This window comes from Pecten maximus, chromosome 10 (genome assembly GCF_902652985.1).
Source record: "Pecten maximus chromosome 10, xPecMax1.1, whole genome shotgun sequence".
Taxonomy (NCBI): domain Eukaryota; kingdom Metazoa; phylum Mollusca; class Bivalvia; order Pectinida; family Pectinidae; genus Pecten; species Pecten maximus.
Window position 1 is genome coordinate 28078866 of NC_047024.1, and position 21390 is coordinate 28100255.

The following is a 21390-nucleotide window of genomic DNA, read 5'->3' on the forward strand; positions in this document are numbered from 1 at the left end:
TGTCTACACTCAAGTACATATGAAGGGGACACATACAAAAACGGGACACAGAAAAGGGAGAAGCCAATTATAACATAATCCTTCACGACCATTTTTTATGACTTTAGATAAATGATGCGCAGAAATTCAACATTTTCAATTTCTTATCCAAATTGTGCAAAAAAAAAAAAAATAAAAAATGATGAGTTCATATAATAAATTATGTTCATGTTTAACAACAACTAAAGTCCATACAAAAATTGGAAGTGAATCATACGTGAACAACAGGTAATGCTTATATAATATAAAACATGTAGTGATTTTACTACAAATCGATAAAACTAGGTCAAACTATCAACAAAATCTAGGTCGACAGGGAACACATTTGAAAAAGAACAAGCAGAACGAACAGGAAAATGCGTCAAAGAAGGATAAGCGTCTCAAGCTTTATCGACGACACCCGCCATGTATAGCTTGGTCAAATCCAGGTTGTGTTATGTCCTCTTAATAAGAATGAGGCTGACATCTAGATCGTAATTGCCTTTGTAATATAAATACACCTGTTTCATGTGTGAACATACATAACTTAACGACTAGAAGGATGTTCTGTGGATATCTAAACATATTTTCTGTGAAGTAAATGTTAACTACAAATTTCTCATGACATCACTGAAACAAAATCCCTATTAGGAATTAAATTCGTTTATAGTGTACTATATTATGTTTTCATAAAGAGTCACACAACAGTAGTGAAATACTCAATGCGAACACTACATAGAAAAGGAATTATACCATGGGATTATTTCATGACTCTTCAATTCTTAATCCACATGAATTTTCTTTTTCACTTTTTATTGTCTTTTTGAGTTGGCACTGCGTCATTCTTTATTTAGTACAACTTTCAATAATACGCAGTGCATTTGTTTTTTTTTATATTAACATTTTGAAATAAAGAAACCGAAACTAAATTTCATATGGCTTATTTAACATACGTTATAAGTTACTTTTATACTGTTGAGTATAACACCATTGGTGCGATCTTTTCTCCTTAGACAATTTGAGGTATGCTCACGCGCAGTCAACCTTCGAAGTAAAGCATATAATTGAAAGATGCCTACATCGCCGACAAAGAATATACAATACAATACCAAACATTACTGACGTAACACTATTATCACCCTCTAAAAATGTTTTAAGCTTCTTTTTATTATTTTATCATGGAGTGAATAATTTATCAATTTCACACCGAAGAATTTCTTTCATATTCTGCCCCTATATTTAGTTTTTTCAGTACTTAAAAAATTGACCTAGTATATATAAACAAAATAATTTAAAAAAGCATAACTGATGCAAATATATATTATTCCTTTTAATGGGAAAAGTGTCTTATCCGACCATCATGTTTATCAAAGTTGATTTGACAAACATGTCTCCTATCGTATTTCCTGAAATGAAGTCATAAATGAATGTCGTATCAGACAGGTTCTGCTGTATTAGTTGTCCTGACTGTTGAACGTTCTATATTTACAGGTAACGCATGTGAAACAGGAACACACACGTGTGACAGAGATGCCATCTGTATCAACACCAGACGGCGCTATAAGTGTCGATGCAAACCAGGTTTTTATGGGACAGGGAAAATATGTGTAGGTAAGCAAACCATAATTATCGCAATGTGTATATTTTTTTCGTATAAAATAACAATTTGTTTGTTACAGAATAAACAATCATTGTACATCATATATAAACTGGATGTTTGAGGGCGTGTATAACCATATAAATTAGTAGGGCTACGATTAGGCTTTCTATACATATCAGTGTCTTTGAATATGAATTAGCAGTTTACGATTTCCAATATGAACTAAAAATGTGTCTTACGATATAAACTACAACTGTTTGTCATAAATTAACTTAACATATGGACTTACGATATATACTATCAGTGTTTCCTGCCGTATAAAATAGAGGTGTTTTATAAAATAAAGCAGGCATGTTACCATATTTACTTACATTTGGTGCATTAACGTAGACACTTGTAGTGTGTCTAACCACGCAGACTTACATATTATGTCTTGTGATATGAATTAGCAGTTTGTGTCTTACTCGTTCGATATAAGTTTACAGTGTGTCCTACAAATGTCTTACCATATACGCCCCCAGTGTGTTTTACATATAAATCAACATTGTGTGATTGCTATCTAAGCTAACAGAAGTTTTTACAACATAAACTAGCAGCATGTCTTACTCTATGAATTAGACCTAACAAGTCAGAATCTACAATAATTACTTAATCATGGCCTAACAAGTCAGAATCTACAATAATTACTTAATCATGGCCTAACAAGTCAGAATCTACAATAATTACTTAATCATGGCCTAACAAGTCAGAATCTACAATAATTACTTAATCATGGCCTAACAAGTCAGAATCTACAATAATTACTTAATCATGGCCTAACAAGTCAGAATCTACAATAATTACTTAATCATGGCCTAACAAGTCAGAATTTACAATCATTACTTAACCATGGCCTAACAAGTCAGAATCTACAATAATTACCTAATCAAGGCCTCACAAGTCAGAATCTACAATAATTACTTAATCAAGGCCTAACAAGTCAGAATCTACAATAATTACTTAATCATGGCATAACGAGTCAGAATCAACAATAATTACTTAATCATGGCCTAACAAGTCGGAATCAACAATCAGTACCTAATCAAGGCCTAACAAGTCAGAATCTACAATCATTACCTAATCATGGACTAACAAGTCAGAATCTACAATAATTACCTAATCACGGCCTCACAAGTCAGAATCTACAATCATTACCTAATCACGGCCTAACAAGTCAGAATCTACAATAATTACTTAATCAAGGCCTAACAAGTCAGAATCTACAATAATTACCTAATCATGGCATAACGAGTCAGAATCAACAATAATTACTTAATCATGGCCTAACAAGTCAGAATCTACAATAATTACTTAATCATGGCCTAACAAATCAGAATCTACAATAATTACCTAATCATGGCCTAACAAGTCAGATTCTACAATAATTACTTAATCATGGCATAACGAGTCAGAATCAACAATAATTACTTAATCATGGCCTAACAAGTCAGAATCTACAATAATTACCTAATCATGGCATAACGAGTCAGAATCAACAATAATTACCTAATCATGGCCTAACAAGTCAGAATCTACAATAATTACCTAATCATGGCATAGCGAGTCAGAATCAACAATAATTACTTAATCATGGCCTAACAAATCAGAATCAACAATCAGTACCTAATCAAGGCCTCACAAATCAGAATCTACAATCATTACCGAATCATATCCTGACAAGTCAGAATCCTAAACCATTACCTCATCATGGCCTTGCAAGTCAGAATCTACAACCATTACCTCATCATGGCCTTGCAAGTCAGAATCTACAACCATTACTTCATCATGGCCTTGCAAGTCAGAATCTACAACCATTACTTCATCAAGGCCAGACAAGTCAGAATCTACAACCATTACCTAATCATGGCCTAACAAGTCAGAATCTACAATAAATACCTAATAATGGCCTAACATCTCATAATCATCAACATCCATTACCCAATCATGGCCTGGCAAGTCAAAATAATCTACATCCATTACCTAATCGACGCCAGGCAAGTCAAAATGAATCTACAGTTATTACCTCATAATGGCCTGGCAAGTCAGAATCTACAATCAGTACCTAATTAAGGCCTCACAAGTCAGAATCTACAATCAGTACCTAATCAAGGCCTGGCAAGTCAGATTCTATAATCATTACCTAATCATAGCATAACAAGTCAGATTCTACAATAATTACGTAATCAAGGCCTGGCAGTCAGAATCTGCAATGATTAATTCGTCAAGGCCTGACAAGTCAGAATCTACAATCATTACTTCATCATAGCCTTGCAAGTCAGAATCTACAGTAGTTACCTAATCAAGGCCTCACAAGTCAGAATCTACAGTAGTTACCTAATCACGGCCTCACAAGTCAGAATCTACAGTAGTTACCTAATCAAGGCCTCACAAGTCAGAATCTACAATCATTACCTAATCAAGGCCTGGCAAGTCAGAATCTACAATCTGTACCTAATCATAGCCTAACAAGTCAGAATCTACAATCATTACCTAATCACGGCCTCACAAGTCAGAATCTACAATCATTACCTAATCACGGACTAACAAGTCAGAATCTACAATCATTACCTAATCACGGCCTCACAAGTCAGAATCTACAATCATTACCTAATCACGGACTAACAAGTCAGAATCTACAAGCATTACCTAATCACGGACTAACAAGTCAGAATCTACAATCATTACCTAATCACGGCCTAACAAGTCAGAATCTACAAGCATTACCTAATCACGGACTAACAAGTCAGAATCTACAATCATTACCTAATCACGGACTAACAAGTCAGAATCTACAATCATTACTTAATCAATGATCCAATCATGATATAACAAGCTATTTTCTGACTTTACTGGTAGGCTTTAAGTTTACGCAAACTTGTGTTTACAATCAAAGTAGCATATAGACTTATATGGTAATGCCATCCAAAAAATTGTCCCCATAGCAACATTCAGTTAAAGAATTTTTAAAGAAATTCATATATTTAGTAGTTATAAAATGAAGTGTTAATTTAAGGCAATAATTAGTGTAATAATGAAAACGAGTTAAACGAATAAATAAAAACGAAAGAGAAAAAATTCAACAAACGTTTGAGTGAATACAATTTCCAATGACGATACATTTTTCTAAAAATAGTAACACACGTGGAGACAATTAGACTGCCACTTTGAAAAAGAAAGCTACACATGTGCACAGTTATGTGATGTAGTTAAATGCCAAATTATCTAATGAATAAAGATAAAGAAATATCTACAAAAAGCTAGTATCGGGTAGCTTAACCACAAATTGTCGGTAGCTGTAGGTTTATTAGATCTGGAAACAACATGGGCGAGTAGATGACGTTAGATGAAAGAGAGAATAACAGAGAACAGAATTTGAGGTTTTTATTTTAGCTTGACTGAAAAACATCGCTGACACATGTCACGATTGCTTCTGCTTACAAAATACAGATGTCAAAAATAACAAGGGAAGTAGAATATAGAGTACATTTTTGTCATATAGATTAGGCTATTTAAACAATTTGAACAATTCCTCCATATCATTTATGAAAATAGCTTTTTGTTTCGTAATTGTTTTTCGAAATAATATTTCGCTCGAAAAAAAGCCCCCTATCGCCCCTCCCCCTCCCCACACACACACCAAATGTGTCTTGGTTGATTTACAAAATTCGAATATTAAGAATTTCCCCGAAATGCGAATATAGTGAACTGATTTTAATTTACTTAAAACGACATAAAAACGATATCACAATCTAAGTAGTTTTAGTGAATTGAAATCACATCATAAATGAGGCTTCTATATCATTTGCAGAATTATGGAAACCTGACGCAAAAATATGTATGCTATAAGATCCCATTTCAGATAGTATATGTAAACCTGCAGTATCTCTGTCAGACACTATTCAGTAATTTACTTGGGTGTCATTCCAGGATCTAGCTGAAGAAGCTTGGTGCTAAGCAAAATATTTATCGGATAATTGAAAAGACACTTAAATGAAAAGTACCTGAAATTAAGGATTTAACAACAGATACAATAAATGCTGTATACTATAGAACTGCACCAAAACATTTGAAGATGAAATGTTATGAACACTTTCTCATTTGCTATGCTACAAGTGGACCTGGTTATGTACTTGCGTTTCAATTATTCTTTTTGTTTTGTAATCAAAAGCTAAGGCAGTCGACACACATCAAAAGATTAAAGAATGCTGTGCGATGATTTACAGCGTAGTCTTGTATTTTACTGTTGCTATACGTAATTGCTTAAGACTGATGTGTAAAGTGTTTCTTTAACATTTTGAGATGCGAATGGATAGGGAGGATATGGAAATCTAACCAGACAGGATATCGTAAGTCTGGAAGTAAAAGGTTTATGAGGAAAAGAGAAAGAGGGTTAGCCAAATAATTTTGTTAACCTTGGAATTCCTATTTTTAAATCGAGCATGAGGTTCATGTTACATTGAATTGACAAGATTATCTGTATAGAGGTAATCTAAGACATTTTCTAAATTATATAAAGTTCATGCAGGACAACACGTGAAACATGTGATGTATCGATGACAAGGGCCTTTTTTAATCAATATGTAATTTTCAATATGAAGAAACTGATTCAAAATAAACATTATACAAAGACATGAAATTATACCTTTTGAAATTATTCTTATGTAAGGAGAAGGACGTCATCACACGTGATGATGATTAACCTGATTGTTAAGGAAAATATCTTTACATTCATGTTTTTTGCTTAATGTGTTGCATTTTAAAGATATGCATGGTGCCTTATCTTCCATATACAGTGTTCATACATAACGTATTTTTATACCTAATGTTTATAACAGTGTCTGCAATTAGCCGGAACACATCACTTGGCCGGCAAATAAAACATTAAATTTCCCTGAGCCGCGGTAACCAAAGAAATAAAACATATTATTTTTATTCCATATACAGTAATTATACATAACGTCATATTCCATATACAGTAATTATACATAACGTCATATTCCATATAAAGTAATTATACATAACGTCATATTCCATATAAAGTAATTATACATAACGTCATATTCCATATACAGTAATTATACATAACGTCATATTCCATATACAGTAATTATACATAACGTCATATTCCATATAAAGTAATCGCAGATTAACGTACTATTGTTTTTCTTCACGATGATCTTATAATTCACACTATATTGAGTAATACGTCAGAATCTAAGAAATTTAACATTACATTTGCAATAATATTCCTAAAAAACTCTTTAACTACTGTCTTTTTACATTGCTGTCTAGTTCCATTTTTTAAAAATTTGTTTCCAGATGAAAACGAATGTGATTACGAGAATGGAGGATGTGTTCATTTCTGCCAGAATCAGAGTGGTAATTACACTTGCAGCTGTAAGGAAGGTTTTGTGTTGGACAGAGATGGACACAATTGTATAGGTAAGTTTTTTTGTATAGTTTGGCGCAGTGGTGACAAACTCGACATTCACCTGCCCGACTCCTAGGGTTTTCTACGGCTACTCTGGTTTCTTCCACAGTAATACCCCTTCCCTTGAGACCAACAAAAGTCATCAACATTAGTTTATACTACCTGTTTCACCATTGATGTAAATAAAGTCTATAGTATATAAGGAAGGTTTTGTGTTGAAGAGAAATAAATAGAGATCTAGATAGAGATAAAGAGATATTGTTCAGAATCAGACAGATATGGATAAGGTTGAACATACATGAATATTCATCATATTAAAGAGAAAGCAGCCATGTCGGATAAAACTAAAAAGTTATAGAGAGGGAGTGCTTTCACATATTTAACAAGAAAGAGTTTCATTAGACAGGGTTAATTGGTTTGATTTAGACATTTTGGTAGAAGTGTCCCTGTCGGAGGTATTAACAACTTTTATATCGTAAAACTTTTCATTCGTATATGAAGTACATTCATTTTGTATCTATGTTATTACGAAACGTTTCGTCTACTAGAACTACATTTAAAATCTAATTCATGATAATCTTTTTCAGAATTTATAGAAATAACATATCCACAGGTTTAACCCTATAAATGCTACCCTTTAATTGCTATCGAGTAAACATGTTTATACTTTGAACAAAGCACTTGTCTTGTATGATAAACATCTCCAGCACAAACCGTTTGTTGTTATCAATAATTCATACATAGTATGTGAACTTGCGACAGATTAGACTGCTTAATGTTAAAATCATATAAGACATGGTTTATATAGAGAAAAGTTTAATCAGCGATCACCGGGGCCATTCGAGGTCTTAGCCTTAGTTGATTGTAGGCAATGATATCCGTGTAATTCAGTTTTATAGGGCAATAAAACTGAAATACTAGCCGAGGTCAACTAAGCTGTGAGTGTATACGATATATTTATATGTTTCACACTGTTATATAATATCCTAAAACCTGTAACGTTTACACATGCATCATTGTGGCGTTCTTCAATTCATATGTTTTATTTCTCTTTGAAAATTTATCCGAATAGTTATTTTGTTCGTTATATAAATCTTTCCTGTTCTATTATAAATCGTGTATTGTACCAGTTTTCTTAGCCCTAGCAAGTTCTTACAGTAGTTTATTTACATATTAAGTTTATTTTGAAACAAGCAAGAATGTCATTGATACATACGTTTAGAAATGTCATTAGGTACTACAAGTTCATTCAATACAGATGGTTTTGGTTTTTCAACACAACATGGCATTAATTGTCCGATACGTGTCGGCGCTATCAAATCTTAAAAGATAACAACCCTAGTTGTTGATGTGAAGCAGCAGAATTATTTAGAGGTTGAAGTTTATAACGTTTTATTAATTTCATTGCATTTTGTAGATAGTTGCTGGGGATGGTAATTTTGAGGGCGGTGACACTATATGTTAAAAATTGATTGATCATTTAGCTACAAGATTCCCTTTCTTGTATTTATATCTGAAAAAAATTATCAATACACATTGCTGAGAGTGATTTCTGATTGAAAGACAATTTGAAGAGAAATGACCTTTGTATATAATGTCTATCTTTGATTAAAACTGTTAATCAGCGATCCATCAATCGAAATTCAATCTGAGAGCACGTCCTGTTGGTATCCATTGTTATATGGTATAGCTGTGATATTATTATCAAATGACGTCAAACATCTCAAAAGTACATACAAAACACTATATATGTCTTTTTGATATGACAATGTCATAAAAATTAATGTTCATCTAGCTATCCTCTTAAAATGAAGAAGCGTCATTTTTAATCAATTTTGATTGTTACCCAATGGTTTTGTTTCCGGATAAAAATGATGTCCATCTAGCGACCTTCTTCAAATGAAGAAACGCCACTATCGATCAGTTTTCATTGTTAACCTGTGGTTTTGTTTTCAGATAAGATGATTTCCATCTAACTACTTTCTTAAAATGAAGAAACGCCACTTTTAATAAATGTTCCTTATTGATTGGTCTTTTGTTTTGTCTTCAGATAAAAATGAGTGTTTAGAAAATTTGGGCGGCTGTGCAGCCCAATGTGTCAATACGTTAGGAAGCTATGAGTGTCGGTGTAACCAGGGCTATTCATTGGCTCCAGACGGACGCAACTGTCAATGTAAGTATACAATACGCATGGACTATTTTTTTCAAATTAATAGATAAACTATAACCATGACAGACACATTAAAAATATTATCGTGATACAATTTTGGATTACAATAGGTATTCTATAATATATGAAGGAATGAACAGAGCTTATGCCGTCATTTTGTGATCTATGCTCGTGCCCAAAGGTGAAAACAAATCATATACAAAGCTAGCACAACCAATATATTTTATGCATTGTTTCTGCTCCAAATATCATTCTGTGGAATTATTACGACGAATACGATGGTATGGTAACCAACTGACCTAGGGTCAGTTTACTGTCCACAATGTCTCTCATTTAGGACAATATACAAAGAATGTACATATGATATAACAAAAACGAAAGAAAGTTAGTACATAGTCCTGGGTCCAGTAATTAAACATTAAAGCTTGCTACAATCAAAACTCTGCATTTTAGAATATAAGCCAAACATGTCAAAATATGAACATTTAGATTGAGAGTCATGAAAAATAACTAGGAAAAATGGAAAAGTTACTACTGCGCTATTGATGACATCTCATCATGCAAATGTTGGGCTGATCTAACAGCATATTTCATAAGACAATAAATCTACTCTTTCGCCATGCTGCCACAGCGATCATAAAACATGCAGGTGGTTTTCATCAACTGGCATTTCTCGAAAAGCTTGAACCGTTGCCCTTACTAGAATATCGCAAAGACCTTCAAAGCAGTTCACACAATAAACTGTAAGGTCCCTGTAGAAATCTCATGACATATACAATATTGATATTCGGGAAGTAAATTTGTTTTTATTGAGGTCATGTAGTTACAGGAAAAGGGTAATCTAATTTAAAACTTAAGATTAGAACTCACCAAGAAAATAAAATGCAACGTAAGATCGTTAACTAGGGTTATGTGAATATACCAAAGGTTTCATGTAATGTAACACTCGTATTCCGAAATTTCACAATGCCTGGACAGATATTAAATCATGATTGTTCCGTACAAGTCTACCAATATAGTTAAGGTCACTAAGTATAGGTCTTTGGGTGTCTGATGTAAGTAATGACTTGATGTTTTATATATAATGACCTCACATTACTCGAGTGTTTTAACAAGAGTCGTAAATCGATTACAATCACCTGTACATAACTGACATATTTTAAGGGTGTCGTAGGGTTGGGGCCGTACCAGTGTGTGTGCACAGGTTTAGGATCGTAATCAATTTCACGGCGAATTAATTTGGAGACTTAACACATACGCACCTGTCGTTACTCACAGCCGATAAAGGACTTCAAAATTACACTCCACTAGGCAGCCTCACTTAGCTAATTGTGACTGAGCTGAAAATAGAAATCAACTGCTAACTCGAGACCTCAAAGTACAAATATAGGGTACAAAATACCCGAAATAAATCCGGATCTCTACATCTCGTCTGTTTGGATAAAGTTGACTGCGCAATGAGTGGATGTAGGTAACACTTATATAATATACTATGGCACTGTAAAACTATTTTAAAGGAATTTGCTTTATACCAAGGAAAATATCTTAAATAAAAATTGTTAAGAAGAAATGTATTACGAATAGATATGCCATTAATGCTGTATAGATAGTGTATGTGTTCTGCAGAAGACATAAGACACTTCTAAATTAAGTATTTAGATTAAAACCTTTCTTTTCAGATTTTAGAACTTCCACAGAACAACAAAATCATGATTAATGATGAATACTAGTTATACCATTCATTGAACTATTTAGCTTTATGTTTTGTTCTGTTAACCTATGGTCGTATTGTAATAATGCATACCTCACTCACAGTAGATGAAAATGCATATACACCAACATTGCATATCCAATAACGTCAAATATATTCATAGAAATCTAGCAAAGAAATCTTCAGAATTTTCTAAACTAAACAAGTTTACATTATTTAAAAATAATACCTAATGATTAACAAGGGCATGTTGGTGATGTATATTCACTATTTAATAATATATTGCAATACTTTTGATAAATACCGAAGACTTTAAAGGTTGCTAACATTTTTAATTGATATTCGCAGATGGAACATATTGCAAGGATAATTTACAATGCCAGCATTTTTGTCATACACCTGCCGGAAAACTGGTTTGCGGATGTCGGGAAGGCTTTAGACTCCACAGCAACGCCCTCGACTGCATTCGTACGTAGGTTTCAATCTTTGTAGGGTCATTTTCAGTATAAAAGGTTAGATAATTTTCTCTTCATCGATTGAGATTATTTGGAAATTTCCATTAACTTTTCATCTTTTAAGTTTAATATTTGTTACAGTGATGTCCCCAAACAACATTATATATGAACCTTGGCCGTTGACATACTGCCCCCTCACTGATGTGTTGATATAATGCCCCTCACCGATGTGTTGACACACTGCCCCCTCACTGATGTGTTGACATACTGCCTCCTCACTGATGTGTTGACATACTTCTCCCTCACTGATGTGTTGACATACTGCCCCTCACCGATGTGTTGACACACTGCCCCCTCACTGATGTGTTGACATACTGCCCCCTCACTGATGTGTTGACATACTGCCCCCTCACTGATGTGCTGACATACTGCCCCCTAACTGATGTGTTGACATACTGCCCCCTAACTGATGTGTTGACATACTGCCCCCTCACTTATGTGTTGACATACTACCCCCTCACTGATGTGTTGACATACTGCCCCCTCACTGATGTGTTGACATACTGCCCCCTCACTGATGTGTTGACAAACTGCCCCTAACTGATGTGTTGACACACTGCCCCCTAACTGATGTGTTGACATACTACCCCCTCACTGATGTGTTGACATACTGCCCCCTAACTGATGTGTTGGCATACTGCCCCCTCACTGATATGTTGACACACTGCCCCCTAACTGATGTGTTGACATACTGCCCCCTAACTGATGTGTTGACATACTACCCCCTCACTGATGTGTTGACATACTGCCCCCTCACTGATGTGTTGGCATACTACCCCCTCACTGATATGTTGACACACTGCCCCCTCACTGATGTGTTGACACACTGCCCCCTAACTGATGTGTTGATATACTGCCCCCTCACTGATGTGTTGACATACTGCCCCCTCACTGATGTGTTGACACACTGCCCCCTCACTTATGTGTTGACATACTACCCCCTCACTGATGTGTTGACATACTGCCCCCTCACTGATGTGTTGACACACTGCCCCCTCACTGATGTGTTGACATACTGCCCCCACTGATGTGCTGACATACTGCCCACTCACTGAATTGTTGACACACTACCCCCTCACTGATGTGTTGATATACTGCCCCCTCACTGATGTGTTGGCATACTGCCCCCTCACTGATGTGTTGACAAACTGCCCCTCACTGATGTGTTGACATACTGCCCCCTCACTGATGTGTTGGCATACTGCCCCCTCACTGATGTGTTGGCACACTGCCCCCTCACTGATGTGTTGATATACTGCCCCTCACTTATGTGTTGACATACTGCCCCCTCACTGATGTGTTGACATACTGCCCCCTAACTGAATTGTTGACACACTACCCCTAACTGATGTGTTGACATACTGCCACCTAACTGATGTGTTGACATACTGCCCCCTAACTGATATGTTGACATACTACCCCCTCACTGATGTGTTGACATACTGCCCCCTCACTGATATGTTGACATACTACCCCCTCACTGATGTGTTGACAAACTGCCCCTAACTGATGTGTTGACATACTGCCACCTTACTGATATGTTGACATACTACCCCCTCACTGATGTGTTGACATACTGCCCCTCACTGATGTGTTGATATACTGCCCCCTAACTGATGTGTTGACATACTACCCCCTCACTGATGTGTTGACATACTTCCCCCTCACTGATGTGTTGACACACTGCCCCCTAACTGATATGTTGGCATACTGCCCCCTCACTGATGTGTTGACATACTGCCCCCTCACTGATGTGTTGATATACTGCCCCCTCACTGATATGTTGACATACTGCCCCCTCACTGATGTGTTGACATACTGCCCCCTCACTGATGTGTTGACATACTGCCCCCTAACTGATGTGTTGACATACTGCCCCCTAACTGATGTGTTGACATACTGCCCCCTCACTGATGTGTTGACACACTGCCCCCTAACTGATGTGTTGACATACTGCCCCCTAACTGATGTGTTGACATACTGCCCCCTCACTGATGTGTTGACATACTGCCCCCTCACTGATGTGTTGGCATACTACCCCCTCACTGATGTGTTGACATACTGCCCCCTAACTGATGTGTTGACATACTGCCCCCTAACTGATGTGTTGACATACTGCCCCCTAACTGATGTGTTGACATACTGCCCCCTCACTGATGTGTTGGCATACTGCCCCCTCACTGATATGTTGACATACTGCCCCCTAACTGATGTGTTGACATACTGCCCCCTAACTGATGTGTTGACATACTGCCCCCTCACTGATGTGTTGACATACTGCCCCCTCACTGATGTGTTGATATACTGCCCCCTCACTGATATGTTGACATACTGCCCCCTAACTGATGTGTTGACATACTGCCCCCTCACTGATATGTTGACATACTGCCCCCTCACTGATGTGTTGACATACTGCCCCCTCACTGATGTGTTGACATACTGCCCCCTCACTGATGTGTTGACATACTTCCCCCTCACTGATGTGTTGATATACTGCCCCCTCACTGATGTGTTGACATACTGCCCCCTCACTGATGTGTTGATATACTGCCCCCTCACTGATGTGTTGACATACTGCCCCCTCACTGATGTGTTGACATACTGCCCCCTCACTGATGTGTTGACATACTGCCCCCTCACTGATGTGTTGACAAACTGCCCCTCACTGATGTGTTGACAAACTGCCCCTCACTGATGTGTTGACAAACTACCCCCTCACTGATGTGTTGACATACTGCCCCTAACTGATGTGTTGGCATACTACCCCCTCACTGATGTGTTGACATACTGCCCCCTCACTGATGTGTTGACATACTGCCCCCTCACTGATGTGTTGACAAACTGCCCCTCACTGATGTGTTGACAAACTGCCCCCTCACTGATGTGTTGACATACTACCCCCTCACTGATGTGTTGGCATACTGTCCCCTCACTGATGTGTTGGCATACTACCCCCTCACTGATGTGTTGACATACTGCCCCCTTACTGATATGTTGGCATACTGTCCCCTAACTGATGTGTTGGCATACTACCCCCTCACTGATGTGTTGGCATACTGCCCCCTCACTGATGTGTTGGCATACTACCCCCTCACTGATGTGTTGGCATACTACCCCCTCACTGATATGTTGACAAACTGCCCCCTCACTGATGTGTTGACAAACTGCCCCCTCACTGATATGTTGACATACTGCCCCCTCACTGATATGTTGACAAACTGCCCCCCTCACTGATGTGTTGACAAACTGCCCCCTCACTGATATGTTGACATACTGCCCCCTCACTGATGTGTTGATATACTGCACCCTAACTGATGTGTTGACAAACTGCCCCCTCACTGATGTGTTGACATACTGCCCCCTAACTGATGTGTTGACACACCGCCCCCTAACTGATGTGTTGACATACTGCCCCTAACTGATGTGTTGATATACTGCCCCCTCACTGATGTGTTGGCATACTGCCCCCTCACTGATGTGTTGACATACTGCCCCTCACTGATGTGTTGACATACTGCCCCCTCACTGATGTGTTGGCATACTGCCCCCTCACTGATGTGTTGGCACACTGCCCCCTCACTGATGTGTTGATATACTGCCCCTCACTTATGTGTTGACATACTGCCCCCTCACTGATGTGTTGACATACTGCCCCCTAACTGAATTGTTGACACACTACCCCTAACTGATGTGTTGACATACTGCCACCTAACTGATGTGTTGACATACTGCCCCCTAACTGATATGTTGACATACTACCCCCTCACTGATGTGTTGACATACTGCCCCCTCACTGATATGTTGACATACTACCCCCTCACTGATGTGTTGACAAACTGCCCCTAACTGATGTGTTGACATACTGCCACCTTACTGATGTGTTGACATACTACCCCCTCACTGATGTGTTGACAAACTGCCCCTCACTGATGTTGACATACTGCCCCCTCACTGATGTGTTGACATACTGCCCCCTCACTGATGTGTTGACATACTGCCCCCTCACTGAGGTGTTGGACATACTGCCCCCTCACTGATGTGTTGACATACTGCCCCTCACTGATGTGTTGACATACTGCCCCCTAACTAATGTGTTGATATACTGCCCCCTCACTGATGATGTTGACATACTGCCCCCTCACTGATGTGTTGACATACTGCCCCCTCACTGATGTGTTGACATACTGCCCCCTCACTGATGTGTTGACATACTGCCCCTCACTGATGTGTTGACATACTGCCCCCTCACTGATGTGTTGACATACTGCCCCCCTCACTGATGTGTTGACATACTGCCCCTCACTGATGTGTTGACATACTGCCCCCTAACTGATGTGTTGACATACTGCCCCCTCACTGATGTGTTGACATACTGCCCCCTCACTGATGTGTTGACATACTGCCCCCTCACTGATGTGTTGACATACTGCCCCCTCACTGATGTGTTGACATACTGCCCCCTCACTGATGTGTTGACAAACTGCCCCTCACTGATGTGTTGACAAACTGCCCCTCACTGATGTGTTGACAAACTACCCCCTCACTGATGTGTTGACATACTGCCCCTAACTGATGTGTTGGCATACTACCCCCTCACTGATGTGTTGACATACTGCCCCCTCACTGATGTGTTGACATACTGCCCCCTCACTGATGTGTTGACAAACTGCCCCTCACTGATGTGTTGACAAACTGCCCCCTCACTGATGTGTTGACATACTACCCCCTCACTGATGTGTTGGCATACTGTCCCCTCACTGATGTGTTGGCATACTACCCCCTCACTGATGTGTTGACATACTGCCCCCTTACTGATATGTTGGCATACTGTCCCCTAACTGATGTGTTGGCATACTACCCCCTCACTGATGTGTTGGCATACTGCCCCCTCACTGATGTGTTGGCATACTACCCCCTCACTGATGTGTTGGCATACTACCCCCTCACTGATATGTTGACAAACTGCCCCCTCACTGATGTGTTGACAAACTGCCCCCTCACTGATATGTTGACATACTGCCCCCTCACTGATATGTTGACAAACTGCCCCCTCACTGATGTGTTGACAAACTGCCCCCTCACTGATATGTTGACATACTGCCCCCTCACTGATGTGTTGATATACTGCACCCTAACTGATGTGTTGACAAACTGCCCCCTCACTGATGTGTTGACATACTGCCCCCTAACTGATGTGTTGACACACCGCCCCCTAACTGATGTGTTGACATACTGCCCCTAACTGATGTGTTGACATACTGCCCCCTCACTGAATTGTTGACACACTACCCCCTCACTGATGTGTTGACAAACTGCCCCTAACTGATGTGTTGACATACTGCCACCTTACTGATATGTTGACATACTGCCCCCTCACTGATGTGTTGACATACTACCCCCTCACTGATGTGTTGGCATACTGCCCCCTCACTGATGTGTTGACATGCTGCTCCCTCACCGATGTGTTGACACACCGCCCCCTAACTGATGTGTTGACATACTGCCCCCTCACTGATGTGTTGACATACTGCCCCCTCACTTAATTGTTGACACATTACCCCCTCACTGATGTGTTGACAAACTGCCCCCTCACTGATGTGTTGACATACTGCCCCCTAACTGATGTGTTGACATACTGCCCCCTCACTGATGTGTTGACATACTGCCCCCTCACTGATGTGTTGACATACTGCCCCCACACTGATGTGTTGACATACTGCCCCCTCACTGATGTGTTGATATACTGCCCCCTCACTGATGTGTTGACATACTGCCCCCTAACTGATGTGTTGACATACTGCCCCCTAACTGATGTGTTGACAAACTGCCCCCTCACTGATGTGTTGACATACCGCCCCCTAACTGATGTGTTGACATACTGCCCCCTCACTGATGTGTTGACATACTGCCCCCTCACTGATGTGTTGACATGCTGCCCCCTCACTGATGTGTTGATATACTGCCCCCTCACTGATGTGTTGACATACTGCCCCCTCACTGATGTGTTGATATACTGCCCCCTCACTGATGTGTTGACATACTACCCCCTCACTGATGTGTTGACATACTGCCCCCTAACTGATGTGTTGACAAACTGCCCCCTCACTGATGTGATGATGTTGCTGATGTACCTTCTCTTGCTTTTCTTTGTGTACACTTTGCTTCCTTGGGTCGCTTGGTTGTATTATACTTTATCTTTGTCTCTTTTCGTAATTCTAATTGTTTCTATTGACATCCCTGTCTGCCCTCGTACGGTAGTTAAATTTTCCCGGTAGTAATCGAAGGCTTTGTTCCCAACATCTGACACAACTGGACAGACTTGCACGACTGCAAGACAGTTTTATGGTCGGCCATCATGACATCATATATTCTTTGTGTTAAATGAAGTTCGACAATCGTTAGACAAGGTATGCTTGTGGCTTTCGTTGCTTATTCTACGGACGTCATTTTGAAAATGTGACATAATTTTGAATTTAAACATGGATATCATCGATGCAGGAGGAGATGGCCTTGCTTCCAGAACACTTGTTCTGATTCCTGTTGTTAATGCCAGCTTTATCCTGGTTACTATTTCACTTGATTGGATATTGATTTGATTGGGTTTTTTTTCATTTTGTGTGAAAAATGTTAACGTTGTAATATGTCGTTATCATGATGATAATATCGTTCCTTATGTCCCTTTAAAACTCTGTTACACTCGGACCGTTGTAGATGATGTATCATTCCGTAAATGTTATTTAGTTGTTGATTTACCCATAGTTGTTGAGTGTTTATTTTGTTTACAGTGGTGTTTCGTTATTGTCACGTTTAATGACTTGTTTACATGTATCATGGTCCTTATTGGTCAGTAGTTTACTTGAGTGATAGATATTCCCTATTTTACCTTTGTATATTTTTGTATTCCATTTTCCTTTACGTTGCTGATATCACGTCTATTTCCCGTGGTACATTTTTTACCTTGACTCATGTTGACCCAGTTTTCATTATGGTCTGTTTTATGAACTGGATGTTGTTGTCACGTATTTTACTGAAAATAACACGATTTAAGAAGTAACCCTGTTTTAGCGTACCATGTATGAGACTTTCCTCTATTGCTGAAACATGTCTTTACTCTGCTCTACTTGACCTTCGGTTTTAGTGTCCTGTGTAGTTTAAACACCTCTTACCACTCTGGGAAGTTTACTCCCCGCACCTATTAAACTTCCTGTGTATGTTGATAGGATAGGCGCTTTAATTGTCCTGGCTTCTAAGTGAAAGTGCACATTAAAAAACCTTTGTTTCTCTGCCAAGCTATTTATTTCTTGCCTTTTATCAACCTTTCTTTGACGTGCTATGATAAAAAATATTGGCGACGAGACTTACGGCCGTAACATTTCAGAACATAAACCTCAAAATGTTGCTATAGGGGAAAAGTGGGTACTGCACCAATCACAATCGATGTATCTATACGTTTTTATAACAAGGATACAATCCCGAGTGAAATAAAGAAAATCTTAGTTTACTAATAACCGCCTGTTGAAAGGCGACATGTTGAATGCTGCACTGTGGGTATTTTTATGATCGCCTGTGTTTTTCATACGACATGTTGACTGTTGTACCCTGGGTACATTTTTGATCGCCTGCGTTTTAAGGCGCCATGTTAGCTGTTGTACTGTGGGTATTGATGTACTGTTTTTATGTGGTAGAAACGTGCGCAGCCGGAAATGGTGGATGTCAACATAATTGCACGGACGGGCCTCTTGGCCCAATATGCTCGTGCGCTCCAAAATACATTCTGAGGGACGACAATCATACATGCATAGGTAAGTGTGTTATTAGGGACGTGAAAGGTAGGTTTTGTTCCATCCTACAATAAAAATAAGTAGTACTCTATTTTGAGCATTTTTTCAATTTATTTAAGAGTGGCCGATTTATAAATGTTGAAAAAAAAAGAAAAAAGACCGAACACTATTTCGAAAATCAAATATACATGTATTTGAATCAACACACCTTTATAGAATTTGACATATCATTTATCAAGTAGCTATAAAACCATTGATATTGAAAAATCACATATTATTATAAAATAGATCAAAACAAAATATCAACATAGTTATCATGTTACTGTAGCATTGCGTGCACGGAATGTTATATCTTATGGAAATGAAATAGCTTCCTTCATATTTGTTCCATGGACTGTAAATCCTAAAAGCAATATAAAATTGGTTGGTTTAGCCGAGGCAACATTGCCAATCTCTACAATGATCGAAGGGACATAACTCCGATAGTGTCTCGTAGCATATAAATCTTTGATACCCTGTTTGACTATTACATTTTTTCACAAACTGTTATTTTTCAGCATCTTGTGAAGTCAACAATGGCGGATGTGACAGGAAATGTATAGACACAAAGGCTGGCCCTCAATGTTCCTGTCCACGGGGTTTTAAGTTACACCAGGACGATCGAACGTGTCTAGGTAGGCTGCCTTACTTTTATTTTTAAATAGATTAAACTAGTTCTTGTCCAAAACTTGTTGTCCATAGAATGCTTAATTAGTGCCCAAAGAATTTGATGATATAATTACTGCATTTTCTACCAAAAGGGGAAGTTATTACTAAGATAGAAATGGGTGTATTTATGCAATCCTCTGGTCAATATATTGACGACATGAATGGTTTAAGTACAGTTCTTTTATTGTATATTGTATATGTTTAATGTATATGAAAAGGTAGTTAAGTGGACAATTGATGTTTACTACGCCATAGCATGTTACATTTCTGTATAAGCGATGAAGTAGGTACATGTATATATGTAATAGCTTTCGTTACACAATATATGAATGAGCATTGAAATTAAATTAAATCTATCTCATAATCATCTTAATGACTACCTCCTAGATTTTTCAAATTTAGGTTTTATTTATACCGTAGTATTTTGTCAGAGATTCAGTGAAAGCAATAATGTGATAAACATGCATGCTGATTACGTTCAATTTTTTTCTAAAATAAGTTTATTATCTGTTTGACGACAGATATAGACGAATGTCAGATTGCTAACGGTGGTTGTAGCAACAAGTGTGTTAACACAAAGGGAGGTTATGAATGTGTCTGTCCTAAAGGATTCAAGGTGCAACCGGACCATCACACCTGTACAGGTAACACAATAGCTAATTAGTATATAAACATATTGCAATGAGTAACTTTATTGATGTTTAACTCCGTAGGTGTCTCGATCTTAACTTATTCGCGGGTTTTAAATTCCGCGTAATCTTACATTTTCTATATTCTGTAATAAAAGGGTAATGTATCAATTACCATGACAAGATAAGATATTTTGAAATAATAAAAGAAAATATTTTTAGTGTATTGTTCGGAAATACACATAAATGTTAGCATGTAGAAGTAAGACATAAATAAGTGATTTCCATGAAATTGGAAATTAAGGAAAATTAAAATCTAATTGATATAGACAGACGATATCATTACTGTCTTATTTCAGATGTTGACGAGTGTGAACTAAACACCACGTGTGACCAACGGTGCGTGAACACGCCAGGCACGTTCCACTGCACGTGCAAGTCAGGGTTCCAGCTGTATGGGATCACACACTGTGCAGGTACGTAGATAAATAATACAGTAAGAAACCAGAACAAGGACATATTGGTGTATTAAAGATATAGAATATTTCGGCAATTATTAAATGTGAGAGCAGTATTAACGGAGCAAACTGCATTGGACGCCTTAATCACGCGAAAGTAGATAAACACCATCGAAGGTTTTCATCACTTGTTTTAGTATCAGAGCATCAATTTTGATTTTCTTTGATGATGCTGGAAATTGTCAGCGAGTCTGATTAATTAAGTAAAGGAAATGTAACAAATAGTTTGTAGATATGAATAAGTCAAGTTGCAAATAGTTTCTAACACAT

At 38.2% G+C, this 21390-nt stretch overlaps 1 protein-coding gene across 1 annotated transcript in view; it reads left to right on the forward strand.

The window, feature by feature from the left end:
* The window catches only part of LOC117336620 (signal peptide, CUB and EGF-like domain-containing protein 1), a 130473-nt gene that overhangs the window by 98187 nt on the left and 10896 nt on the right, over nucleotides 1–21390 (forward strand). Inside the window, exons 4-11 of the mRNA XM_033897232.1 lie at nucleotides 1510–1629; nucleotides 6977–7099; nucleotides 9139–9261; nucleotides 11318–11437; nucleotides 19170–19286; nucleotides 19823–19939; nucleotides 20495–20617; nucleotides 20962–21078. Of these exons, the coding sequence (XP_033753123.1) occupies nucleotides 1510–1629; nucleotides 6977–7099; nucleotides 9139–9261; nucleotides 11318–11437; nucleotides 19170–19286; nucleotides 19823–19939; nucleotides 20495–20617; nucleotides 20962–21078 (960 nt within the window). The remainder of the gene's footprint in view (nucleotides 1–1509; nucleotides 1630–6976; nucleotides 7100–9138; nucleotides 9262–11317; nucleotides 11438–19169; nucleotides 19287–19822; nucleotides 19940–20494; nucleotides 20618–20961; nucleotides 21079–21390) is intronic.